Source organism: Paramormyrops kingsleyae, chromosome 8 (genome assembly GCF_048594095.1).
Source record: "Paramormyrops kingsleyae isolate MSU_618 chromosome 8, PKINGS_0.4, whole genome shotgun sequence".
Taxonomy (NCBI): domain Eukaryota; kingdom Metazoa; phylum Chordata; class Actinopteri; order Osteoglossiformes; family Mormyridae; genus Paramormyrops; species Paramormyrops kingsleyae.
The window spans coordinates 11,948,519-11,974,802 of NC_132804.1; the positions used below are offsets into that span (position 1 = coordinate 11,948,519).

The 26,284-nt window shown below is 41.4% G+C and overlaps 4 protein-coding genes and 1 long non-coding RNA gene across 10 annotated transcripts in view; 2 read left to right on the forward strand and 3 right to left on the reverse strand.

Moving 5' to 3' along the window:
- Positions 1-7,720, forward strand: part of atp2b3b (ATPase plasma membrane Ca2+ transporting 3b) — a 56,453-nt gene extending 48,733 nt beyond the window's left edge. For 4 of the 5 annotated variants that reach the window (XM_072715236.1, XM_023837406.2, XM_023837407.2 and 1 more), the window contains one exon: positions 3,903-7,720. In XM_072715236.1, the coding sequence (XP_072571337.1) occupies positions 3,903-4,310 (408 nt within the window). In that variant the 3' untranslated portion in view covers positions 4,311-7,720. The remainder of the gene's footprint in view (positions 1-3,902) is intronic. The other variant, XM_023837409.2, reaches the window with a different exon arrangement.
- On the reverse strand, positions 6,839-9,942 carry LOC111857004 (uncharacterized). Of its 2 annotated transcripts, XR_011992585.1 has the most exons (4): positions 9,253-9,942; positions 8,976-9,132; positions 7,763-7,823; positions 6,839-7,341 (listed from the first exon to the last, which is right to left on the reverse strand). It is a non-coding gene; the product is annotated as an uncharacterized lncRNA (long non-coding RNA). The 2 variants fall into 2 exon arrangements; XR_002841276.2 differs by having other exon boundaries at positions 8,976-9,942.
- Positions 9,943-10,556: 614 nt separating this feature from the next.
- On the forward strand, positions 10,557-15,986 carry haus7 (HAUS augmin-like complex, subunit 7). The gene is made up of 10 exons (XM_023837412.2): positions 10,557-10,754; positions 11,328-11,443; positions 11,997-12,064; positions 13,070-13,131; positions 13,456-13,553; positions 13,650-13,817; positions 13,970-14,069; positions 14,404-14,610; positions 14,722-14,833; positions 15,123-15,986. The coding sequence occupies exons 1-10, from the start codon at positions 10,659-10,661 to the stop codon at positions 15,179-15,181; spliced, it is 1,086 nt and encodes a 361-aa protein (XP_023693180.1). The 5' UTR covers positions 10,557-10,658; the 3' UTR covers positions 15,182-15,986.
- Positions 15,987-17,410: 1,424 nt separating this feature from the next.
- Positions 17,411-22,815, reverse strand: emd (emerin). The gene is made up of 7 exons (XM_023837655.2): positions 22,697-22,815; positions 21,820-21,964; positions 20,429-20,527; positions 19,288-19,322; positions 19,176-19,201; positions 18,839-18,904; positions 17,411-18,674 (listed from the first exon to the last, which is right to left on the reverse strand). Exons 2-7 carry the CDS (start codon positions 21,899-21,901, stop codon positions 18,446-18,448), a joined length of 537 nt encoding a protein of 178 aa, XP_023693423.2. The 5' UTR covers positions 21,902-21,964; positions 22,697-22,815; the 3' UTR covers positions 17,411-18,445.
- Positions 22,816-24,358: 1,543 nt separating this feature from the next.
- Positions 24,359-26,284, reverse strand: part of flna (filamin A, alpha (actin binding protein 280)) — a 33,324-nt gene continuing 31,398 nt past the window's right edge. The window contains exons 46-48 of the mRNA XM_023837379.2: positions 26,036-26,254; positions 25,659-25,850; positions 24,359-25,262 (exon numbers count right to left, since the gene is read on the reverse strand). Of these exons, the coding sequence (XP_023693147.2) occupies positions 25,078-25,262; positions 25,659-25,850; positions 26,036-26,254 (596 nt within the window). The 3' untranslated portion in view covers positions 24,359-25,077. The remainder of the gene's footprint in view (positions 25,263-25,658; positions 25,851-26,035; positions 26,255-26,284) is intronic.

Here is a 26,284-nt window from a genome sequence, read left to right on the forward strand (position 1 = left end):
TCTTTTCTGTTGACTTTGTTCACTATTAGTGGCTGTGAGGTCTGTTCCATAAAGCATTTTCTAAATATTTGCTTATGGCTGGTTATGGACTGTAACCCAGAATGCAATTAGCAATTAAATGCTAATATACACAATCCAGATTGAAAGTGTGCGAACACATCAAGGTACAGCACTATACTTCGTTATTTTGTTGAAATGAATTAGGTGTACTCTTTATTTGAGGAACACATTTTCGTTGCTTCAGGTAGTATCCCTGCTTTGACACAATATGGTGAAGTGTTCATTTTCTCATTCAAATATCAATTATTTGTTAATAGATCTTTTTTTTTTTAATTAGCACCACAAATTTCACTTACTTGACATCAAACTAATACCAAATCATTGCTAAACTACTGCTCTACTAAAATACTCTTGGACTAGTACTCCGCTAAAAGACTATTAAACTAGCACTCCTGTAAAACACCGCCCTGCTTCAGCTTCATGAGTTCTGAATATTGTTGCACTACGCTTCCCATAATTCCTGCTTTGCAACATGAGAATAGTTTAAAGTCAAGGCCGAGGTTTACCATTACCTTTAAATCAGCCGTTCAGTGACTTTCAGATGAAACATTAGCCTGCAGTAGTATGTGTCTCTCTCAGGCAGAATTTGAATTACATTGCCGCCTCTTTCATATACTAATCATCCCTTTTTGACACAGTTTTTAACATTTTGCCTAAATACCCAAACTACAGCAATGATTACAAGACAATTGCAAAATGTAACCTTCAAAAGTAGTAACTGATCTTTAATCCCCAATTTAGTTTTGAAGGACTTGTTATACGTCTGTAAGTTTGGTTGTCTTCTTGATTTTAAAATTAAGTGGACAATACTTATGAATACAGACTCCCTCTGACCACTGTAAGGGATTTTGTGTGTATTTGTGTGTATCTACATGTGTGTCTATATGAGGTTTTTTATCCAAGCCTCATCTTTTTTTATTAAAAAGTTCTAAGAATGACTTTTCCAAGCATCATTTAGCCATTTTTTCAAGTTTTTCAGCTTTCCCTTAATTTGGGCAGAACCCTTGTTCACGGGGTACATTTCATATGACTTGCTGAATTTTAAGTTTTATTTTAATTTTAGGAATTCTAATTCCTATAAAATTAACTCCATCAGTTGTATCATATTGTGCATAATTTTTTAACAAAAGATAAACTGTGCGGTAATACCTCTTTGGTATCATACAGTAACAAAAAATCCACTGTATTCAGCAGCTTACAGAATATCCTACAAGGACATGGGACTTGTGAGAATTTTTCATAGATATGTTTTATTGAGTAGAGGAGGGTTTTGAATCATTGACACCCCTTTTCCATCACAACCTCTATAAGCTCTGTCCCCTCTACGCCTCTTGCTTCCTCTGTTTCACTGCTTATACTCTTCATTTAATGTTTTGTTTGACCAACACAGTAGGAGCAATCACTGGGCTGGAACTTACTTTTTAATGATTAAGTTTTTCCATCAAGCTTTTGAAGGGCTACGTGGGGGACACGCAAGATGCAATCTGGCATGATTAAAAAAAATAAAGAAGGAAAGAAAAAAAGCACACGTTAAATACTCAGGTTACTTCATTTTATTCAACAAATGTGGGCATTATACTCGAAAGTTTACTGTACCCATGAAAACAATGAGAAACGAAACAAACAACAAATGAAGATAAACATTAAAGGACATAAAGCTGCACAATGCTTTTCTCGGTCACAGACAGGCTCTTTGGAAAAACAAAAGTGCACGGCTGAATGCTGGAATCATTCCTTCCTGTTTGTTTGTTTGTTGGCCAGTTTATGCTGGACTTTGTTTTGAATCCTGTTTTTCCTAGTTTGTTTTGCTGCTTTCGTTTATGTGTTGGGCAGAAGGCCTTCGCGCATTGAGCTGTCCAGGGGCACGGGAGCAGCTGAGCACGAACCGGCAGCCCCCTTAATTAACACGTCTTTCTAGACCTTTCCATATATACATACTGTGTGTATGTATACGTCACGCTTTCTTTGTCTTTACAGCATGCGACTGGCTGTCGTGGCGCTTCCTTTGTTTCGTGACACAAAGCGAGGCAGCACAAAGCTGAAGGCACTGCTGCTGTACTTCACCCTACCTTTCCTTCCTCGCCATTGAGTTACAAGCTCCATTCTCTCATGTGCACCTGCATCGACATGGCTGCGTGCTGAATGACTCTCTGGCACTCTGCACTCCCTGCCTCACCATCCGCAGGGAACATTTAAGAGTCACAGCTGAGACACTGTGTTTGCTTCGCAGATGCCAGGGGCTCATGTGTTTCCCAGTTTCTGTGTGTCTGCTATTTTATAAACACGGCATGACAAAAGCAATCATTTATTTTCATACTAATTTGAAATGATTTTCAGTTATACTGTAAATCAATTAGTGCCTTAAAACATTTTTTTTTATTTCTGTTTAATGTTTCAAGCTTCTTTTTTTTTATTATGTTGTAAAATCACTCACTACCGCTTGGATTCCCCCATCACTACAGTGATTTTACAGCGTTGGTGTGGTATTATCGTTATTTGTTAATTACAAATAATTTGTGTTACATTTTTAGACAAATGAGCACAATGTTTGTTTACGATGAGCAGAGGCTTATTCTATGAACAAAAGACCCAAAGGATGTTCTTCTACTGAGAGCCTGCTGTGAGTCATGTTTGCAGGGTTGTTAGTAAAAATGCCCTTTAATACATTGTGCACATTATCAAAATGTGTATCTTCAAGTGCCCAGGTTTAATTGGACCTTAAGTGTCACCAAATTCACACTGTAAGCAATATGATGAAGTCATGCCTTAAATGAGAGAATGAAGGACACTTCAGTTTTCACACCATCACCAGGAGTACCAGACACACACCTGTCCTCACTGTTATCTTTATGCATCTCGGAGACACATATTCCTTCAGCTACCAGAATCTTTAGGTTCGGCTTGGCATTCCTGTGCTCTGATTGGCTGTCTGCTTGACATGTGCATGCTGACAGGATCTCAAATCTCGAGCTGCCCGTCGCTTCACTCACCCTCCCTGCGTTCTACCCTGAAATCCCGAGCCGACCCAAAGCTGAAACGCGATGGGCTCCCCGCCTTGCTCTCAATGCACGTCAGCATAGCCGTGTCCACTCGGGGGCGCCACATGCAGGGAACAGCAGTGGCATTTGTTATAACATCTGACGTAAATGAGTATCTGTGTGTCGGTGTGCTCGGCCATGTCCTTTTATTTATCATTGCTTTCTTGCAGAATCGACCTCTCATTTCCCCTGACGTTTGTGCACATGTATACCTGTGTAGATTTATCTCTCCGCCCATGCGACACGCACACACTCAGTCTCTGTACTTATGTTTTATCTTTTCCGTTTTAATTCAATTGCTTTTTCCCATTTACTGTGACCTACGCAATGGTAAAATGACACATTGTGTTAAATATTTGCTCATGTTTCAAATCATCTTCTGTCATTTTTTTTACTCTCTTTTTTGAGAAACTTGTAAGATCAGGTTGCTCGTTCCTGTATTACCCTAAAATGAAAACACAGAAAATGTGCCAAGTGAATTTGTATTATGCAGGGGACACAACCTATGAAGTTACTAAACAAACTCATCAAATTCACATTCTTCCTTCTGAGAACAATTAGGGTATTCATGAAAAAAATCACTGATGTAAAACAAAAATTTGGTGATTCATTTTGCCCACTTGAGCAGATCAGCCACTTGAGATGTCAGAACCTCAAGCACCATAGTCAGAAGCATGTCATCAGCAACCTGATCTTAGATCCTGGCCTGTAGAACAGCACTCCTGCCCACGTTCTCCGTCTTCCCGTAATACTAAAAGTCTCTTCACTTTTCCCTCACCCCTGCTCACCCGCCCTTCTGCTTAGATGCGAGTGGTGAAGGCCTTTCGTAGCTCGCTGTATGATGGCATCGAAAAACCCGAATCCAGAAACTCCATCCACAACTTCATGGCACATCCTGAGTTCCTCATCAACGACTTCATCCACAACATCCCCTTGATCGACGACACAGACATAGACGAGGAATCTGAGCTCTCCAGGCACAACCACCTGCACCCGGCCCTGCGTGCTCCCCCACCGCCCCCCCAGCCTCAGCCCCAGAAGCGCACGCGGCCCCCACCACGCCCCTACCGGCAGTACAGCCTGCCGGTGACTCCCAACCGCAACAACAATGCCATCGACGGCAGCGTCCTGCTGAGCATGGTAAATGCCGTGCAGCTCTCGGCCCCCCGCGGCGACGGCGGCCTGCTGATCGGCGTGGAGAGCTCCGTATAACTGCTGCCGGGGCCGCGGGTCGCAACTCGGGAGCCAAAAGACTCTGGCAGACTGTGGCGTGACAGCGTGGGAACAAGACGGCGGAATCGGAAAACGACCTTACCCAACAAGACTCTGTGGATAGTTTCTTCTGAAGCAATTTTTCCCCCTCCCCACAAAAATGTCCCCCCCATCTCTGCTCCGCTCCATAGTGTTTGGTTATCAACCAAAAGGTGGAAGCCACCACCCACCCCCCCGCCAAACACCCCACCTGAAATCCAACCCTGTCTAGCCTCAACTGAGACTTTTTCGCACAACTTAGAAAGTGCAACATGGTGGAAGGATTTAGACTGAAGCCGACTGCCGTTGGTCTAGACCTCCTGGTTTTGTAAGAGAAGGAGAGACTCATGGGGGATGAACAAGGTCATTCATTCCACTTTTTATTGATGTTGTTATTAGTATTATTACTACTACTTTATTATTACTACGATCACCATTATTATCATTATTATTATCATTGTTAATACTACTACAATTACTACTAATACTATATGGCAGTTACTAATGCATTATGGGTTAGCTTTAAGTATAATATTTATTTGTGTATTTATTTATTTATTTATTTATTTATTGGTCTCTCGACCTGCTTATCTCCTTTTGTTTTACTTTCGTTTTCATTTACTCTGTGTCTGTTTCTCTGTGTGTGTGTGTGTGCGTGTCGTCGTGTCTGTTCTTAAAAACAAAAAGAGGGGGAAAAAAACAGTACTAACAAGCAAGGACACAAAAACGTTTAACCCTAATAGTGATTTTGAACAAATAGTTGTGTTTGATAAACACAAAACTACAAAAAAAAAAAAGGAGAAGAAAAAAAAAATCACATCATTGACTTCACCTTCCCGTTTCCGTTTTTTGGGGGGGGTTCTGTAGGCGATCTGCTTCTTTCTTTACGTCTCCTTAAATAACGAAGGTCTGCAGACAGGTCTGAGAGAAAGGCACCTGAGGAGTAGTGTATTTTGGAATGGGCTAAGTCAGCTGCAACAAACCGGAAGCCTAACCCAGGCTGCTCCAGGACCAGACCTCACTTTTACAGCAGAAACTCAAGACAAACTGGAAGCATGACCATCTGTCTCTTGCGTGTGTGATTAATTCCCAATGAAACAAAGTACGTCTTTGTTTCTTGGAAGAGATTCGTATTTATCATTCCAGCAAAAGAAATAACGTATCTGTTGAGCGACACCTTGACAGAAGAGCACTTTTAAAAATATTAATTTTAAAGAATAATATCTGAAGACAATGTTAACTTCCACTGGCCCATATTTACTGTTTCACCCTTTCTTGTTGCTTTAATGATAGCCTTCCTTATTGCTGTGTACAGTAATATAATGTATTTCCACAGGTACTCGCCCCTTTTTTATTGATTTACTCTGGCTGCTGTAGGCCTAAAAAGCCAGATGGGGTCATTTTTAATAAACACATCCTGTGGTCAGTTCTCAGCTAGAGAAACATCGACTTAAGCCACATGTCAGTTTTATATGACCATCATATTTGTTGCAACTGACTTGTTTCGAAAACATCACTTTTGACTCTGCCACTGTAACTAAGGTTTAAGTTAAAGCTGACATTTGTTAATTGAGTCGAAGAACGCAGAACATCTATCATGATGTTACATTAGACTATTAGCTTGTACAGTACCATCAAAAACTGCCAGAATGTGGCCATTCTGATAGCTACTAGTAACAATTGCTCTGAATTCTATTTATTTTGTTGAATATAGAGACATTAGTGTTCAAACTTGCACAATATCAAAGACTTTTACTGTAGAAATGAGATGGCTAAGTGGCAAAGGAAATGTGCTAATATGTGTTCTGCTACCAAAGACTGCGTGAGCTATGCGTCAATCCGGGCTCAGCAGTCTGAAGTGTCTGAATACAGAATGCACTGCAACGTTGAAATGCGATTATTATTTGTCACATCCAAGGACTGTGCTGTGAGATAACGGAGAAAAAGACAACCGTATAAGAGTTTGGACTTGCAGCAGCCATAGGAGTCCAGTCCCTACCTGTTTATATATTTTTGAAATCAGTGGTGCAAAATGGAAGGACATCCTAGTAAAGTGGACCGGTACTTATGCAACAATCTGCCACGTTAAAGACTTTGTTACAGAGGTTTGCTATACGGTCCGTTCATAGGGCTCTCCTGAAATACCTTTATCTGTGTACAATACTCTGTCTGAAAGCTCGGTTTTATAGACACAAAAGTTAGGGTCTGATGGAAGTTGGGGTATGGATGTATGATGGCAGCAGATGAGCATGTGACGATACCTCACAGGGAGTGATCTGACACAACCCTGTCCGGAGATTACCCTGTTTCACCTGGTTTGCTACTGGAGCAGAAGAGCAGAAAACAAACATTGAGCCTTTTGCCCAGCAAATGTGCAAATGGCAAGTGATCCAACGGCCTCGCAAAGCCCATCTCGTCAGACAGCTGGGCCTCGTGCGTCTGCTAACGACGGCTATGCCGTATCTGTCACAAAACTCTGAGTGTCTATGTAGGAAACATTTTGTGTGTTTAAAGCAGAAACTTTAAATCTTGTAAGGATGTACAGAAAGCAGACAGTAGAGTCAGAATATATAGTAGGTTGCTTACAGGCCTTTCACAACACAGTTAGCACATTTCAAGTCAAGGTCGCCACGTCAACCAGGAAAGCAATCAGCATATCGTCATGACGATCACTGAAGAGAAAGCCTGAATTTCTCTCATCCACGTCCACCATGCATTTTAATACATGGAATAGAGGAATACTGGTAGTAATATTTAAAACTATAAAATGAACAATACAAAAAAGTAAGATTCCACTCTCTTGTTGTAAAACGCTCACAAGAGAATTGCAGAAAAACTACAAAAAGATGGAAAACCTTTTGTGTGTAGAATAAAAGTCCTATTAACAAAATACCACTGCTGTATATTTTGCCAAAATGTATGTGTGCATCTTTTGTTTACTTCTTATGTAATATTCCAGTGTTTTTTCCTGTTTTCTCTTCCTCCGCTCTACCTATTTTTTGTAAAGAAAAAAAATGACTTACATGTAACCACTTTTACATTATTATCATCATTATTACCATTATTATTACTTTTTTGCCAACCAATTCTTTATGCTGATGGAAAACAACTGAGCACTCTCCTGAGCATATTCTATTGTACTGAATCTGCGCTAAGATGGAAAAGACAAAAAAGGAAAAAAAAAAACTTCAGACTATTAAATATAATAAATTTACCTGCCTGTTATTTAAGAGAAAAAAAAATCTATATAAGAACACACCTGTAAACTGTACGGGAATCTACGAGAATTTACTGGGAAGATACGTAAACACTTTTGTCTGTATAAAAAGAAAAAAATCAAAAGTATTCTACAATAATAACTTTGACAAGTGTCTCTTGTTGTGGGTCATTGCTATATGTGCTCACATACTTACACAGCACACAGGTCACAGCTGAAGACAAACAGCCGTCCTTCTTTCCACCTTTTGACATTGCCTGTTTAAGGATAACAAGTTTAATTTTATTATAACAGGTTACACTGTAGCCTCACTCTGCCTCATGTTTTTTTCTGGGTATTCAAACGATACAATTAGAAAGTTTGATTATGTTGCTGACACGCTAAATTGTTACACTGGAAGCCTTTGTAATAACATGTAGATTACAGCATAATAATACACAAATTATTGAAATACAGGCCAATTATTCCTCTTGCTATAAATGTAAACAAACAATAACAATCAGCTTGAGGCAGTTGTGGCTGAAACCCTTAAAGTGTTCCTGAGTTCTTAAGGTCAACAAAGGGGCAAACTTTAACCAGCTAGTTATCCAGTCCTGCAGATAATATACCAGTAACCTTTTGCCTCTACCTCAGACACTACAGCAACAGAAAAATACCCATTTTAGTGTATGAAGTACTTTGTTGCATTTTGTTTTCCAGATTTTCCTGTCACCCAGTATTGTATCACTTTAAAGTGTTTGAAAGCCCTGAGTGAACTTCACAAACCGTGCGTCTATATTCTGGATGACCTTTGGGTTATTCCTGCTATAAGGTACTTAGCTGTTTGAAAATGAATATGTGTTTTTCTTAATTTATTGAAAAACTTCTAGACAAGGATATGCTAGGCTTTCAGAACTATACTCTGGTGAAGCTCAGGAACTTATACAACGACAATTTTTCATACAAGAGCAGGAAAATGGTTCTACATCGTAAAGTACATAAATATACCATTCCAAAAATGTCAACAATGAGTGAAAAGACATACAAAAATTTTTTTGTCCCTTATTCTACCATGTTCAAGTTTATCATTTAATTCATTACAAATATTCATTGTATTAGGCTAGTTAGTTCCTTTTAGGTCGTCTGAATGCAGGACATGCTGCATGATCAGATACTACACAGCAGGTATCCCAACCCCGTCCTTGACGACCCCCAGACAGTCCACGTTTTCGCACCCTCCCAGCTCCCTGCCAGGCCGTCCAGACAGTCCTACCGGGTGCCGGGAAGGAGAAAAACCGTGGACTCCTGAGGACCAGATTGGGAAACACTGCTATACAACATTGACTAGTGTCCTCAGGAAGAATGACCCCATATTGCAATGGTCGCAATTGCACGTGATGCAGGTAGATTCAGCAGCATCAAGGGCTGACCTCAGTGGATTTACTGTAGGTTGTAGAGGTGCTCTCTTGCTTGCTATAGCTTTTCCTAACCCTTTCAGTTCTCTCCACTGCTTCTCTCACACTGACATCTGCTATTGACTTTTTCATCCCACTTTCTTTGTCTCTTTGCCAGTTCTTCGTCTCCTCCCTAAGATATTTTTTGATATTTTTCAGGTTCTGCATCGCAGCACGATTTACAGTACAGTGCATTTGAGCAGAACTCAGCAATGTTCACTTAGGCATGTGTACAAGTATTAATACAACTTACATGGGATATAGCCTGGAAATGAATTATAGACCTGACATAATGTAATGTAAAAAAAATGTAAATATGCAAAAGTCATTATGCAAATAGCAATAACTCTTGAATGAATTAACATTATATGTGTTTATTAGAGTTTATAACTTTCCATCCCGATAGCTACATGCTCCATCAAACAGGATGGAAACTGAGAGGTTAAGTTAGGTCTTGCTCAGTCAAAGTAAGCTAACATAGGATGCACAGTTGAAATTAATTTGATCTTTTTCAAGCATCTTTGGAAATTTTGATATTGAATTATTCATTTCTATGATTTTTACCTAAAATGACAGAATTTGTATAGTTAGATAATCTAATTGAATTCATGAGACTTTACTAAATTCATAAAACACATTGGTAATACTTAGTGGACATTGAGTTGTTGGGCTGTTGTTTTTCCATCCTAAATGATGTAATTTCCTGATGGATGACTTAAAAAGGGACTAGCTATTGTTATGTGAATGAATGTTAGAGCAGACTAACAGGATGGAAAGTGTCATTGAGGATGTAGGAAAAAAACTAAATTTATATCCTACTAAAGAACAACCTTAAGATAAAACGTTTTACTTGAAACATGTTAATTGGGGAATGGAAAAAATGACTTCGGGGTTGTCAACTTTGATCAGCTGGCTGGAGTGAGATTTTCAATTTGAAACAAATCTGAACACTCATGCACACGCATTTACATGTATGTAACAGTTTTATTACCTTGTAAGAAGTCTCTAGGGCTTGCAAACTACCCCAACGCTTTTGATGCAGCTAATTTTAGGTTTATAATGGAATAATATAGATTTGCCGTAAAATTCCTTGCATGAGCGCAAAAGTCTTAAAGTGTGAGTGTCACGCCAGATGCGTGAAAGTTGGCAATCCCTAGAGTTGGTGTCTTGAAAATGCTATAAAAAAATACATTTTAGTGTCTATTACTCAGGAGCATGGCAAAACTGGCAACATCAAATCATACTAAAATGATTAAACTAATTTAAATTAACTTTTATGTCCATTTGTTTGTGATTAGAAAAAGAAAAACTAAACGATGACATTTCCATCTTCCAAATATATTAATATATATAAGAGGTGTGAGGAAAGTGCACAGTACAGGATTGCCAGCTATCACGCATTTGGCATGACAGTCACGCTCTCAGACTCACGGTCACGCAAGAATTCTTACATACTATTTACAAGGTAATAAAACAGATACGTACATGTAAATATGTGTGCAGATTTGTCTCGCATTGAAAATCTCACTGCAGTTGGCAACCCTGATAGTAGCAACGACGCCTTCATAAAGTTATGATCACTCGGGGGGTTGAACGCGGCGGAGCTGCATGCGGAGTCTCCAGGGGGCCGAGAGGAACCTTCCACCTCCCAAGCTGTAGATGTCAGTGTGGGTGAGGGATCGGCTCTGCAGTTCAAACATGGCGGGTACTTTGAAAGAGAAACAGCTTTCCCGGGAGATCTACGACCGTCTTCAGGTACTTTGTTTTGCGATTTTGTTTGGTATACGTCTTATGTACCTTCTTAAATGCACTAATAAGCTCTCATTAGCCAATTTCCTGAAACTGTCGCTATCACTTGTATCGGTTCGTTTAGGATACAGACTCCTTTGATATTAACGCCGTGATAAGTTTATCGGATTTAGTTACTCATTGCATTCCCCTTGGTGTGAGTTAGACGGTAGCTATGTGCCCCAGCTTCTAAACGGCCGATATACAGGTGCCCTAACCTTAACTACACCGTGCAGAAGTACCTTCATAGGCCATCTTCTCCTTCCCGTGTATGTTTTGATTATGAAGCCGCCCAGCTTGAAATTTCGACTTTACCCTTGCCAAACTTATCATGCATCCCCTGTAACCGGCTTAAAACCGGTGGACTACCTTGGGAAAGTCAAACCAAGTATTATGTTTTTAAATTGTGTGCCTGTGTAACACGTCCCGAGCGATGGGTTCCTTCGCCAGTGCGCTGGTTTTAGCAGCTATAGACGAGCTATGGTATGGACGGCTGTGTCTGTGACTGTTATGCCGACGGTCGTCGTTGCTGAACTTCAGGGCCTCGGCTGTCCTCTTGTTGACGGGCTGTATTTGCGGGAAGACGAGAGCATGAGAGACCTGCTGTGCCTGCCTTCCTTACATCGCTCCGACATCCTCAAGTGGATCTGTGTCAGGTATGAGGCTCCATATCAGTCTGATGCTGACCTGTTAAATGAAACGGTTCATGGTTTGAGTGTTTTGTCAGATATAAAATTTCCCATTATTATCTACAACGCATCCAATTTGCGTGACCACTTGTCTAGTGCGGGGTCACCGTCACAGTAAGCCCATGTTGTATGATCTAGGGCTGAGCTGTGTGTCGTGCGCATGCGCAAAAATCACGTCGCATTTGTCCTCACTTTTGTTTGACACGACTCGCAGCAGCACCGACAACTTATTTGACTCACACTATTGTTAGATCGGTGTTTCCCAATCCGGTCCTCAGGGACCCACAGTCCGTCCATGTTTTTGGTCATTCCGAGCTCCCTGGCAGACAGTCCACATTTTTTGGAGGGAACAAAAACGAGGACTATCTTTGGGTCCCCAAGGACTGGATTGGGAAATACTCTGGTAGATATTAACAAGATCTATTTGGCTTCTTTTTTTGTTTTATGAATTTCACAACTATACACAAATTCCACATATCTTGATGTGATTTCATGTATCCTTATTTTTTTTTGTTTGAAGTGTTTGTCCATCCTTCAAAAAAAAGCTCTCTTCGCTGAGATCAACAGAGACAGATGCCATCGATCGAGGTGAATATTACTCATATATTAACTTTTAATAGATTAATTAAAATTATTACTACCCTAGGATACACTTTGGTGTGTTCTGAACATTAGATGATTTTTTTGAAGGACTTGTTATTGATTTGGCCTCTTTAAAGGAGCACACAAGCCCCAAAATGCTGTGTTACAATGGCCAGTAGCAGTAATTATATCTGTCTATCACCATATTATTCAAGATTATGAAAGATAAATAAAAGCAGATACTCTTTCAAAGCGACAGAATCCCTACACTCATGACGTACATTCAAAGAAATGTGGCCTTGCAAGTAACCAGCAAAGAATTATCATGACAACAAACCATTATTTCATTGACCCTAAAGGCTGATTTATACTTCTGTGTAGAATCTATGCTGTCGGTACAGCGTAGGTTCAGTATGGCTGCATATCCTACACCGTAGCTTACGCAGTAGCCCCAAGAATGTAACTACAGGCGTCAGGTTATGGCGCCTTAATGTAGCAGCGTATTACCGCCCCGCCCCCCCCCCCCAGGAGTGCTGCCCCGTGCCTGTGATTGGTAGCTAGTAAGCTGTACACCCCAGTATACAGAGCATCTTCTAATCTAGATGTACATCACACCTACTGAACCTGATGCTCTGTGGTTGGGGTAACATCCACCCTTCAGAGGGTCGTTTTAGCAAGCAGGTCGTCTGAATATTTCATTGTGTGTATGTGTGTGTTCTTGTCCTTTCATGATGTTTCTCATAACAGATGGAAATGTGCTGAAATATTTTAAGTTTGATGTATTTGATTCGTTTGTGACGTTTCTGGCTGAATGACTGTTAAGTATTTATCTAAAACACATACTTTTTAATAATGTAGCTAACCGCTAATTTCAGCAGTTAGCCTGGCCTTTTGTGACACTGGTGATTTTATAGTTGCACATTTTGTGATTTTCTTTCTGAAATAATTTGGTCCTTCAGCGGGGGCTGAGGGCACGTTCGGATAATGCAGCTCACCTTTACCTTCACACAGAAATCATGGAGTTTGTCCAGGAGCTGATGTTGTGCAAACCAGGTGACCTGAACTTAATCAAGGTGAGCACATGTATGCCTCAGAGTATAGGAGGTGATTTTTTTACGTAACCAGTGTTCTAATAGTATCTGAGCATCTCCTGGTTACCAGCAGACTGAGCATACACACCAAAGTCTGATATTGCCTGTATTTAGGCTAATGGGCAGTTTTTTTTAGCACTAATTTAACTACATGTTGTGCCACTTGTCTTGCACTACAATACTGAGCAGGCCAGCCTTGTAAAGCAGATTTGAAACTGGGGCAAGTATATATTCATCACACCCAAAACCTGCACAGTACCAACGTAATAAGGAAGGTAATTAGGAAGCTAATGGCCCCGCCTCCAGGGTCAGGCACCGCCCCTCTGCCAGCTGCTGTTCCTCGATCAGCTCATCTCCCTGATCCCCAGCATGCCTGCAGAGATGGCCTCTGGATTTTCATCCAGGTAAGTGCTGCTTATTCCTGGCACAGAATTCGGGGCATCCTGGAAGTAGGATTCTGGCAAATCCAAACCGGGAATAAAATGAGGGGAATTTTTCAGGACAGAGCTGGGTGTGGCTGAGCTGGTGGTGAGGAATGAGGAATTCCTGAGTGAGCTGCTGTCATCTCAACATCTGGAGCAGCTGGGCCAGCTCCTGTCTCCCTCTTGCAGCCCATGGACCGCTGATGTCCGGGAGCTGCTGCACCAGAGCACAGCCCAGTGCAAAGCGTGAGTCCCACCTTCATCTGTGTGTCAGGCGATGCTATATTGATTAACAAATTCATTTAAATACTGGACCTCACAATTATTACCCTTAAGAGACTGATGTTATCATTGGTCAGTAAAGATTGCTGGGTTAAATGTTGTGGTCTTGTTATCAGATCCCGAGGTCAGTCAATGACTAAGAGTGAGGACCACCCTGGAAGCGTGGAAGACTTACTACATTCCACTCAGTCCTTACTGGAAGACCTGCAGAAAGAGGTGAGGCTTAATCACTCATAAACTCACATGATTGGTTCTTTTTCTTGTCAGTCTCTCTTTATCCTATGAGCTGTCTTCTGGGGACATGGGGCATGCCCTTTAACTTGGTGTGATTCTGCCAGGTGTATTTTGTTTACACAATACTGGTGAGAATAGAGGTCAAATTTTAAAAGTGATGAAACTGAAGAAATCAGAAAGCGTGATTTGACTCTCTTCTGAAGTGTGGTGTAGAAAAAGAGTAAAATGCTGTTGGTAGAGCAGAGCCAAACCATATTGTGGTATTTCTGTCCTCTTCTCCCTGCCCCCGCTTTCCTCTCCCCCCCCCCCCCCCAAGTGTGAGTTCCTGCAGGTGGCCTCCTCTCCTCCCCTTTCTCCCACCGCCCTGCGTGTCGCCATATCCGATTTGTCTCAGCTGATGTCTACCTTCAGCCAAGCCTTCAACACAGACTTCAGGAGCTACTGCAATCGAAGCCCCCCCGTTCTCTCCCCAGACACGCACACCTTCCAGACCGTTCACCGCCTCCTCTCTGGCTGTAACCAGGTGCGCCGTTCGCCAAGATGAAAGCATCCGCTAATGAAGTAAGAATGTGGAGAAGGGCTCTGCCTCCCTGCAGCCATGACCAGCATGTTGGCCTGATAATGTCTCCCTCAGGAGCTCCAGGCTGTTCTCCAGCTGTCAGACACCTGCGGAGCTGCAACTCAGGCAGTGCAGCAGACACTGACAGTCCGGCGCTACTGGGGAGATGGACACAAGCACACCTTGGGTGAGTCTGGAGGAGGCATGACACTGAGCTCTTGTCCGAGTAGACAGGTGCTCCTTGGTAAAGTGAGAAGTGAGTGTTTGAGGTCATGGTGGGTGAATTTTTATCATGAGCCATCAATCCCTTCCTGTTGGCTAAACAAGGCAGTGACTGACACTTTGGGGTATAATCCCACCCACCTTGCCCTCGTACCCTTATGTCCACTGTACTCTGCGTGGGTAAAATCTGTTACTTTGGATAAATGCATCGTTTGTCATGGTCATCTTCTGTGCGCTGCCCCTCTGTGTCTCAGCTGCCAGGCTGGAAGAGCTGAAGAAGAGGTACTCGGAATACCTGTCGCTGTGCCAGTGAGGGGTGGACCCTGCAAAATGTCCTGTCGTCTCTACTTCCTCTGAGTCCCAGATGCTGTCTTGTCTCTGCTTTGGGGGATATAGTTCTCCTGTCTGTTACTGTGCTCCTCTGTCTCTATCCATCAGTCTGCCTCCAGAGCACTTCCTTTACTGAAATGTTTCTCATTTTTTGACAAGCTTCAAAAAGCAAACCGGCTCTTCGTACTCTGAAAAGGCACAATCCACTGGGGGCACTGTTTTGCAGATGAATCATGAAACGCAGTCCTTGGGTGCTTCCGCGGATACTGCAGGCATCCAGTAATCCGCTCTGCAGATCTGAGCTGCTGTAATGAGGCCTTTCGGTGAATATGTAGAGCTCTAGTTTGAGGGTGTAACCCAACTCCATCCTTCAGGATGTTAAATGCCCCTGTAAATGCTGAACCCCATTCCTGTTGCTAGGAACCCTCTATCTTCCATTTCTCCTTTTTATTTTTGATGTATTAATTCTTCATCTTAGGAAAATATATTTGGTCTTATATATTCATTGAGAGCCCTTTTTGTGTTAATATAAAGACTGCTTCCACAACAATATGGGAATTATTACAAACTCCCAACAGCTTTGGAGGGAAGAACAGAACTTGGTGTTCTGAACTTAAAAAGAAAAGGTCTCTACCTTCCATTTGTAGATCCTTGTTTTTGACTAACAATATCAAAATTATTCTCAGTATTTATGTTATTTTTGTCTCTCAGAACTAGTTTGACTCAATGGCAGCAAAAATGTGCCTGTTGCCTTTTTTTAAAATTATTTAATAAATGATTTTTCAGCATTTCTTGTATTTCTTGCAGGGGTGGCATACAATGGGAAGATGTGCCTCTGTTCAAACCCATTCAACACTCCTCTAGGAAGCATTGGCTGTTGACGTAATATGCACTTGGCAAAGAAAGCATATCCTTCACTTGCTGATAGGGATGAGACACACCTGAGTGTCCAACCTGCTCTAAAGGGTGGGTCTGGTAGCTGAAGAGAATTTGGCTGACCTTTTTCTGTATTTTTTGATGGTGCTCTTTACATTGGGACATGTGTTGGGCCCTTTTTTGAGTAGAGGGCACCATCTAGTGGGGTCAGAAAATACAGCAAATGGTTCATGAAGCTTCATTTGGTCATTAGCTTTCGGCAAACTGAAACTTAAAGGTGGCCCACTGGTAGATTATTAACTTTTATTAATTAAATGTGCAGTGTTTAATTTGCCGTATGGAGACTGATGGAAAGTCTATGAAGGGCAATAAAATTTCCATTAACGATAATGAACCTATGACTATGGAAGTCATACGATAAGCCTCGCCTCTTCTGGGGGAAAAAAAAACACAATGATTGATGTATTTTCAAGTCACTGCCAGATGTAATTATCAAAGAACGGCACATGGCATCCATCTAATCAGTTTTAGACATTCTCTGAAAACATTCTGAATGCATGCAGTATCAGTGATTACTTTTTTTTTTAAAAAAAAAAGGTGGAACTTTTGATTTATAATGCAAATATGTAATTTTATCAGAGAGCATTACATGTTTTAGATGAAGCCCAACATGGCATGCATAGGATTTCACAAGTCCTTTTTACAATGACATAGGTGCTGAAAAAAAGGTTTTGACATCTCAATATCACTGATGTTTTTCTCACTGGATATTATTGACGCTTCCTGTTAAGACAGTAGCACTAAGTAATAATTTGGTTTTAATATGGATTATTGATCGTGATCCTCTGGGCTCCAAATGAACATGCCTCTTCTGTAAAGGAAGCGTGTGATTTATATGTATGATTATGCATCGGTCGTGGCTTGAGACGCAGCCAGGATGGGCCGCAGCGGTGCTGCACGTCATAACATTTTCTCTTGCATTTTGATGCACAGCATTTGCTTAAGAGGTCTCTCCATCTTGGTGAACCTGGTGACCAAAACTTCCACTGAGGTTCTGCCCAGAACATTTGCCAGCAGGAAAGTCACTAAGGATACATGGAATGCAGCCATTTAAGGCCAGATTTTTCCATAAGAAACAGCACTTAATGGGTGACTCTATAATAGTGTTTCCCAACCCGGTCCTCTGGGCGGGAGCAAAAATGTGGACTGACTGTGGGTCCCCAAGGACCGGATTGGGAAACACTGCTCTAAAACCATAACTATCCACACATGCAACCTGCATGTAAAACCAGAGGTAAAACGTGTAGCAAACACATAAATGTATTGGAACAAAAAATTGGAGATATTTTGCTGTTTATTATTTTTTAAAAAGCAGTGCATTCCAATAGTAGAAAAGACTTATCAGTTCATACAATTAAAACCAGCAGCTAGAAGCAAACCAATTTTACATATGGAAGCAAAACAAAACGATAAAAAATGGTGTATACATGCGAAAATGCTAATCAAATACTGAACAATATGTCAGTTACTGTATAACAACCTTAGTTTCCCTTTCATAAAACCCAAATTACACAAAGTAAGATTAAAGCTTTTATTGCACCCAAATCTAGCTACCTCTTGCAACAATTTGCAGATCTGTAATGATTTAACTTCTAACAGTTTACAATGTGTAGTACATCTTTGGCACAGATAATGTGCGTTAGAATAAGACTAAGCTTTGCTTGCCTTCTAAGTGTAGTACACCAGAGCTCAATTCTTTTCTACTGCAGCAAGATTACAAGCCCCTCTATGACAAATTTTCTCAAAATAACTTTTTCATGTTCCTATCCTGAGTGTTCAGAAGAACATAACCATGAGGGAAAGACCTCATTCGGACAATGACAGACCCTCATTCTCACAGAACACGTTTAAAACGAAGCACTGAGGCTGCAACCAAACATAGAATAGACAAGCAGGTGTAGCACCAGTGTAATGAGATTGTGGATCTAAGTAAACAGGATTACTGCCAGACAGACAAGCAGAGGAGTTTGGAAAAACACCTTGCTCTTCCCAGGCTTTTGACAGCTCAAGGCTGACAAAGTTAATCAGAGTTACATGGAATAAATTTTGCCGCCTCCTTCACCAGCTCACAATTACTAGCTTCCATTCAGTTTATCAACACTGTAGAAGGCATAACAGGCAGCCCATAGGCCTTGGCCTTGGATCACTTGCTGCCCCATTTGTCCAGGCTGAGAATTAAACCAATTAAAATATTTTGCAAGCCAATATTTACCCTGTAGTTTTTTCCTTACCTACATCAAAGACGACAGAAATTCACACGTTACACTTCTAAGAAATAAAAACTTGACGGTAATACGTATGATCCACAAAATCATTCTAGTTTGTTGAAGGGGTTTGCTGCCGGTGTCTCCATGTTTGTAAACACAAAGTATAAAAACGCTGCTACAACCAGGAACACCAAGAACTGGAACCAAAGCGGGATGAATCGTGATTGTTGGGGAACCGTTTCTTTGGCAGAAGCATCACGGGACAGTTTATGGAGGGCCGGTTTTGAGTGCGACACCTGACTGTAGCTCGCAGCTGTCCTGTGGAAGCTGGGTCTGCAAAGGTGGGAGCATACTTATGCTGATATCAAAAGGCAAGTTTTCATTCAACACGTCTGGTAGTTTTTATGACCCTGTGCTGACTGAAAAACTTGAAACTTCCCACTGAAAAGGTCAGACTAGAGCAGTGTGAGCCTCACATGAAGATAAAGCAGACTTACTCGTTTGCATAATCCATGTCAGGCTCCCTGTTGTACTCTGGAGTGAATTGGCGCCTCACACTGGAACTGAAAGGAAAAGAAACTCGGCCCATGACATTCAGCACATGCGCAGACACAATCACAAAAAAACTATACTTATACTAATCACTTCAATACTTCACCCTTGGTGCCTCGTCACGCAGCCATTGTACAAATAACTTAGGGCACAACATTATTTACAGTAACATACTGATTTAAAAACACCTGCCCTGTGTCTTTGGTTCTTCAGCAGTGGAATCAGCTTAAAGAGAGTATTTTGTCTAATTAATGTGCATTAATACTATCTGAACACACTTACCTCTCCCCAAAGCCTTCACTCCTCGGCTGCATTTGGACAAGAAACAAGCATGATTATGGACAATACAAACACTTTATTCCTCTGCATGAAGTGACACACTGGAGATACTTACAGGAGAGCGATAGTGGACGTAAGTCACTTCTTCCTCTGAAATGGATTAATAAACCACATCAACGCAAATCAAAACAACTCCATCTCGGCATGTCATAGCTGGCAGACAGCCAATCAAATTAGCTTTCTCTGTACTGTAACATCATTAGAGACAAGGGGAGGTCTAATCTGATTATCTAATGAGGATATAGAGCAAAATTTCATCATGCAGCCGTTGGGAAAGGCGTCATGTTTGTCAGGGTGTCTCAGCTGTTTGGTGCGCGAGTGCCTCCTAGGGGTATTTTAAAGTATTACACAGCACATACCAGGGGTGCAACGGTACACAAAATTCACAGTTCGGTAAAAACCTCGGTTTTGGGTTCACAGTTGGATACAATTTCAGTACATCAGGGAAAACAGAGTTTGTTTTTAAATTATTTATCATTAAAACGGCAAAGATAATTAGGAACAGCTATAAATCAAAGGCAATGCATCTGTCGATATGTCTGAATAAAAGAGACGTTCATTTGCACATTGCAAAAATAAGTATGGTCGCGTATCAGTAGTGATGAACACCCCATAGCTGTAACAAATTTTTTAGCTCAGTCTGAATTTCCTTGCAATAGTGGGGAGACCAACTTTCAGAGGCTGTTTCTGTCTGGCTCTGATCATACACACATTTGGATGATATGGTCTCAAATGAGTTAGCTCACTGAATGTGTTTCCAGCAACATATCCGAGTTCAGTATAACAGAGACGACAGGCAGTCTTGGTCTTTTAGCCACTTTCTCCCCAGTGTTGATGTCATTTGTTGGGAGACCAAAAATGTTTCCAAACTGCCAATTGTGACTGAACGTAACCAGAATTCACCAAGTCACTGCCACAACTAGCATAACATTTTCCATGTTGAACATATACTTGTGAATTTAAGTTCCACTAGTGTCAATAAATGTATTAATTAGTTTCATAGTGAGTACCGAATCAAAAATGATGTACTGGACGGTGCAGTAGAAGTAGGACTGTACCATTACAGCCGTAGCACATGCGAGACCAACACACCAGTAGGAGTCAGGAAGAGCTTGGCAAAATGATCAAATAACTTAATTTCCACTGTAATCAGTAAGAGAGGGCAAGATCAGAAGGGGCACTTGGGACAGACTTACGCTCCTCTCTGTAGTAGGTCTTGTCAGAAGGCATCTTTTGTCTGGAGCCCTTTGCCATGGCTTCCTTCAGTTTCTTCTCATAAAGTGTTCGTGTTGAGCCTGGGTGAGAGACATGTTACTGTTTACCCAATGATTCAGACACCTCCACCAACATCTCATTCTTCAGAATCGCACAATAAGAAAATTCTAAAACACGAGTTCTGCCACATTTGTTGCCTTTGAAATCCGAAACACTGCAACACATACTGTGACACAGACGTGATAAAGACAAAGGCTGGAATTAATAATCATCCGCTGACCTTCCTGGGCTAGTCAACCACATAGCATTTTTAATGAACTAGTTTTAATCACAAAACATGAAATGTTGACTTTTGAAGAGTTCAGTTTGACTTTCTACCTTGCATTCTGTAATTACAAAACTAGCAGCGTAAATCTAGTAACACTATATCATCTATATTACGGACATAAAGGATTCTACTACAAACAGAAAGGTCAAGTTTGCAATATATTTTGCAAAAATCTGAAATATATACAATATAAATGTATATTAATTTAAATATTTATCTTTTGCAGTGCCTTGGTTGTCCTCTTAACTAGTTTTAAAAATCAATACTTTAATCAGGTGCCGGCAGGTAAAAACTGGAAATATGTGCAAGTTAGAATTAACAAGTCTGAATGTTTAAATCTGATACCAAATTTAAAAAAAATCAAGTTGTTGCCTTTAACGGATTTTGGGACTTTCATTTCCAGGGCAGGTTTCCGCAATTGATTATGGGATTTTGCTACAAATCTCCCAAAAAAACTTGTTCAAGCATTATTTTGGGTCAGTTCAGGGGACTTTTTCGAAGGTTTGTATGAGAAAACTGAAAGTCAATATCAACAATATTTTAAATGAAGAATGCTGAAAATTGACTGCATTTTAACAGATAATTTCAGTGCAGTTTTTGAAAGAAATAACAAGGCATAGCTTGGAAAAAAAAAGAGTAAGAAATATTTATTTTCATGAAATATAATCATGGAATCTGAAGAAGTTTGGTTCGGTTTTTACACTTCCCTCCAGTCAATGCACTTACCTGCCAGTACCTATTTTAGTAGGTATTTGAGTAAATATTTTAATAGCATTCAGTTTCATTTTATTTCAGTATTTTATTACATAGCAGAAAACATAGCTAATATGTAGTAAGTGTATACAGAAAAGAAGGTTTATTAATAAACCCAAATGATTGGTACATTATACTGGCCTCATACACAGACCCCAACAACCTGAAAAGGCTCCATCCAACGTGACATTTTGCCGATATGGATTTTATCTCTACATATATAATAATGGTTTTGTTAATATAACCTTAAAATCTACTTTAGTTATAGTATGTTTCACCACACAAACATACCAACAATAGGGCCATGTTTGATGCCATAATCATCCAGTAGCTCACTGATTTCATGGTCAGACTTGGTGCTCAGAGTGGACATTGGTGCAAATGGAGGTACCAGACAGTGGATGCACACACTGGTTGTGGGGGGCCAGTGAAGATTCTGAGGGACAAAAAAAAAGAATGACAAAGTTTAACAAAGAAACCTCTAACACTAGGAGCGGCCCAATTATGGGATCTGCCAATTGGCCATGGGATCCATGAAGGAAGGAGGCAAGGAGTCAACAGGAAGAGACTGATACACAACTGGGAGATGGACAGAACCGCAGGAGAGACAGAACGACAGGAGAGGGAGAGAGACAGACGTGAACAGGGGCAGGGGAGAGACACGGGGAAAGGGGAGGTAAAAAGAGTGGGAGACGGGAGATGAAAATTAGAGAGAAAAAGGACATGGACGGAGAGAGGGAGAGACAGGAGGGAGGGGACAAGAAGTGGAGACAGGACACGGGATGAAACGAGAGAGGGGACTAGGGAGGAAGAGGCAGGGACACGAGAGGGAATGAGGGAGTGCACGCGAGGGAACAGAGAGAAACGGGGGGGACAGAAAGAGACGAGGGCGGCAGGTAGCTCGGTGGTGGAGGTAGGGGTAGGGGACCTCGGCGGCAAGCTAGAGGGGGAGCAGACGAGAGCGAAAGCGATCCGGACGGTCGAAGCTGCGTTTCGGAGAGTAAAGACCTTCAACAGGAGAAAAGGCCCTCGACTGTTAAGTACGAATTCATTTGTAAATAAAAGAAAACATCAGAAGAGCACAGAAAGAAGACGCACAACTGTGTGTACCCGAGTGTATCTGCGTTCGTGTGTATTATTTGTATATGTTTCTTAAATGAATACTCACGCTCCGTTCGTAGTCTGGGTACACTTTCCGTAGCAGGGCCTCTCCTCCCTCCGCCTACCTCGTCATATGTCACATGACCACATTTGGGATCGAAGCGCACTGACTTCAGATCAGTTCTTAACATTGGTCCATACTGTAAATGGGGAGGCAAACAGGTCCAGGGCAGTCATCGGCGGACATCGAGCAGCTCGGCATTTGCGGACTATCTGCCTGTAGGTGGCGCGCTGATATCGCTGTTCGGGATTCAATCAACGCATTGCTTGTCTTGGAGCCTCGTTGAGACTCACTGACTACTCCTGAACAAGTTTAGCAATTGCAGTTCATTTTACTTTTTCAAAAGGAATCGTAACAGTAATTCTTATTTTTGTTTTTAAGTGTGCATTTCACTTTAATTGCATCGCTCATACGATTAAAGTCCTACTAAAAGAGTTGTTTATGTCAAGCTAATACGTGGAATTAGTGTGCTGTTTTTTCAGAAATACATATAAATGGAGTTTCATGTGGCTCACTATATAGGGACAGAGCACGAGTTACCGCTTTGTCTCCACAGCCTATGTAAGGCGGGGGGTGACTCATCGGAACAGGGCGTTGGTCGCTGATGTATTTCAGTTTGAGTGAAGCGTGGCTTTGGGAACCGTACGCGACACATATGCGTTGCAGAGAGGAACTTATTTTCAGGGCTTTTCTCACTTTTGACGGTCTGGACCCCCGATTATACAATTTCAGTTTGAGATCTTCAGAATAGACGTACTGCAGTTAATGCTAAATATTTGTGTTCAGTATAGTGCTACTCTGCATGTTTTGTGCCCTTTTATAATCGATACTTTAGTGATCCCCGTGCAGAAATTCTCTTACTTTTACCTGGGGCTTCGCTTCTGTTTTTGAAGGAAGGCTGGCATCAGGGCTAAAATACTCAGGGCTATAGCTCCCAAGTGATCTAACCTAATGATGCTCATGACAGGCACAGATGCTTAGCCCACTGAGCCACACACTGCCCCCTTGTGTCTGCACCAACTCATGCTTAAGAGGTTATTGAATGCCCGTTTTGAAAGTACTGATGCGTCACAAAGAATTTGTATTGTTCAGAATATAGGGTTTCCTGATTTTATGGGTCTCCAAGATGGACAATGAAGCAGCACAATGTATTGCACTACCTGTCTTAGTAGGTGGGTCTTCTTTGATTTACCAGCACCCAAGTAGTTTCCTTTGAATTTGGAGTCAATGACATATTTAAAGCACAAAACTCATTTTGGGCACAAATTGAATATTATTGGAAATACCAAAGAGGAAAAGAACTAGCAACAGGACTGATTAACTTGAAATTACATTGAACCAGAAGACCCAGCCAAGACATTCTGGAGGAATGCCATTAATATGGCCAAAACAGACTTGATGGCACTTGTCTGGAAATTAAACCTGCAAAGCTTCATGGAGGCACACAGCACCAGAAATTACTGGAGTTACTGAAGATTAGGAGACTACAAAAACCATCTGATCAAACAGCATGTTTTAAAATATACATTTATTGAATTGAGAAATTAGTCATCTTGTTCCTCAATTAGCCCTTATGCACTAAAACCCTTGAGAACAAATGGCTCAAAAGGATGAGAATGTGATAGCAAGAATAGGAGTTCCTCTCAAAGTACAGAATCAAGGACAATGAACAGTACAACATTTAAACTTTATTGAATATCAAAATACTGTAACAGTAATGTTTAAAAGCCTCGAACCTTCTTCCCCAGCAGAAACACTGATTATATGATGACAGGAGAGGGGGTTGCATAGTCAAAAGCTGCAGAACTTGGATTTTTGGTCATTTAAGGGGGGGGGGGGGGGGGGGGGGGACTCCAACTTCAGTTTATTACTTAATCATGCCAAGGTCCATCAGTCATAGGCTCGTATTGGCCTTTACAGGTACAATTCATATGAAATCATGAAACATTTTAGAAATGCCACTGAAAGTAGAGGAAAAGACAACCCACTAGGACACCCATTTTAGAACCAAACCAGTGTTAGTTTAGCTTTATTGATATGCTGCAGACATGTTACGCTTTGAACAAAATCCTCCTTGAAAGTGGTCTAAAGTCACCACACTGGCCAGACAACTCCCGTTTACACAGCTACACAGAGGAAGGTTCTAAAATTGACAAAACCCTAGAACTAGAAACCCAGTGTTATTATTGGCCTGAAGTCTTAACACACCTAACTACATTCCCCAGAATGCAAATCAGTTTGTAAAAGCGGGCTTGTCCAATAGCAGGAAAAAGGTGATTTATGGAAAAGGAAGCATGTCAGGGTTGTGAGAAAAGCAATGAAAAACAATTCAGTGTTTGGCATGTCACTGGACATAGGAAGAGATCAAGAGGGAGAGGTGTATGGGTTTACACAGAGAGATGATAGGGGCTTCCAGGAATGTGCTCATCTCCCCATTTAACCACTAGGATATATTCGCCCTTTTCCTTAAGTTGGTAGGTGACATTGTAGAGGCGGTTGCCCAAATGCTTGACCAGGATCTCCTCACAAGGTACCTTTGGACCATCCACTCCCACCAGCAGCATGTTCCTTCCTAAAGATTGACATCAACCACAACAGTTCAAGTCAAAATAAAGCAATTCATGCATAAATAGGACCATTTCTTTATGACTCTTCCAAAGCCTAGTTCTCTTTTTGCTGATTGGCACTTATTGTATTAGCACATTTTCTCAAGGTACTCAATATTATTGCACTTGCACTACCTGTTGATGTACAACTTCTGAAAGTTTAAACTTGTATTAGGGAATCCTGGTTAACCACAGTGGGTCAGCTGAATCGGATTTCCCAGGTCATTATATGGAACTACTTTTAAATTAACAACTTGTCTGCACTAGAGAAATATGCAGAAACAATTATAGACCAAAATTAGACTGACTCAAGTCTGGCACCCTTGAGGAGTAAGGTGGCACTATTAAGTCTGCTACTCTACCTGCTTTGCTGCAGTCCACAGAGAAGCTGTTTTTCTGGCCGACATAGGCTTTGGTCAGACCTTGGCCTTTTGCTACCACACGAGAAGCGTCAGATGAAGCCCCCTGCTGACTGGAAGAGAAACTACGAGACACTGGATCTACCAGCACAGAGGAAGTCTCGTGCAAGCTATGGCTGTTGATCAACCGCGAACCTGAAAGTTAAACAAAAAATTCTGGGTCACTGCAAGAGTCAAAACCACAGAGAATTTACAGCTGAACTAGAAAATCAATGGTGTCGTTCCCCAAAAACGGTGAAATGTGTACTACTGACCATTGAAAAATATCCAACATCCTTAGGCTTGTAGGTCATGGCACGAGTTACTCAAAATGTTCTTACCAGTAATCTTAGCTTTGAAAGGGCTGCCCACGATGTGATAGGGCCCTCCATACTTGATGGAGATCAGGTAGTTCCCAGGGGCTAAAGGTGTGTAGGTAACTTTGTAGCCATCAGGACACTCCTGGCAGTCCATCTTCACCTTTGAGGGGCCGTCGATGGTGACTGCCAGAGCTCCAGGGCCTGCAGAGCTTGTGTTCACGATGAATTCACACGGAGATCCTGAAAAAGGATGGCTAAAATTAGACCTGC

What these genes read in the sequence shown, in the direction of transcription:
- haus7 (XM_023837412.2), top strand. Translation starts at nt 10,659, where the DNA reads ATGTCAGTGTGGGTGAGGGATCGGCTCTGCAGTTCAAACATGGCGGGT. An exon ending in CTCAAGTGGATCTGTGTCAG is followed by an intron (nt 11,444 to 11,996) that starts GTATGAGGCTCC and finishes TTTTGTTTGAAG; the next exon opens with TGTTTGTCCATCCTTCAAAA. An exon ending in TGGACACAAGCACACCTTGG is followed by an intron (nt 14,834 to 15,122) that starts GTGAGTCTGGAG and finishes TCTGTGTCTCAG; the next exon opens with CTGCCAGGCTGGAAGAGCTG.
- emd (XM_023837655.2), bottom strand. Translation starts at nt 21,901, where the DNA reads ATGTCCACTCTGAGCACCAAGTCTGACCATGAAATCAGTGAGCTACTG. An exon ending in CAAACATGGCCCTATTGTTG is followed by an intron (nt 20,528 to 21,819) that starts GTATGTTTGTGT and finishes TCTCTCACCCAG; the next exon opens with GCTCAACACGAACACTTTAT. An exon ending in ACGTCCACTATCGCTCTCCT is followed by an intron (nt 19,202 to 19,287) that starts GTAAGTATCTCC and finishes GTCCAAATGCAG; the next exon opens with CCGAGGAGTGAAGGCTTTGG.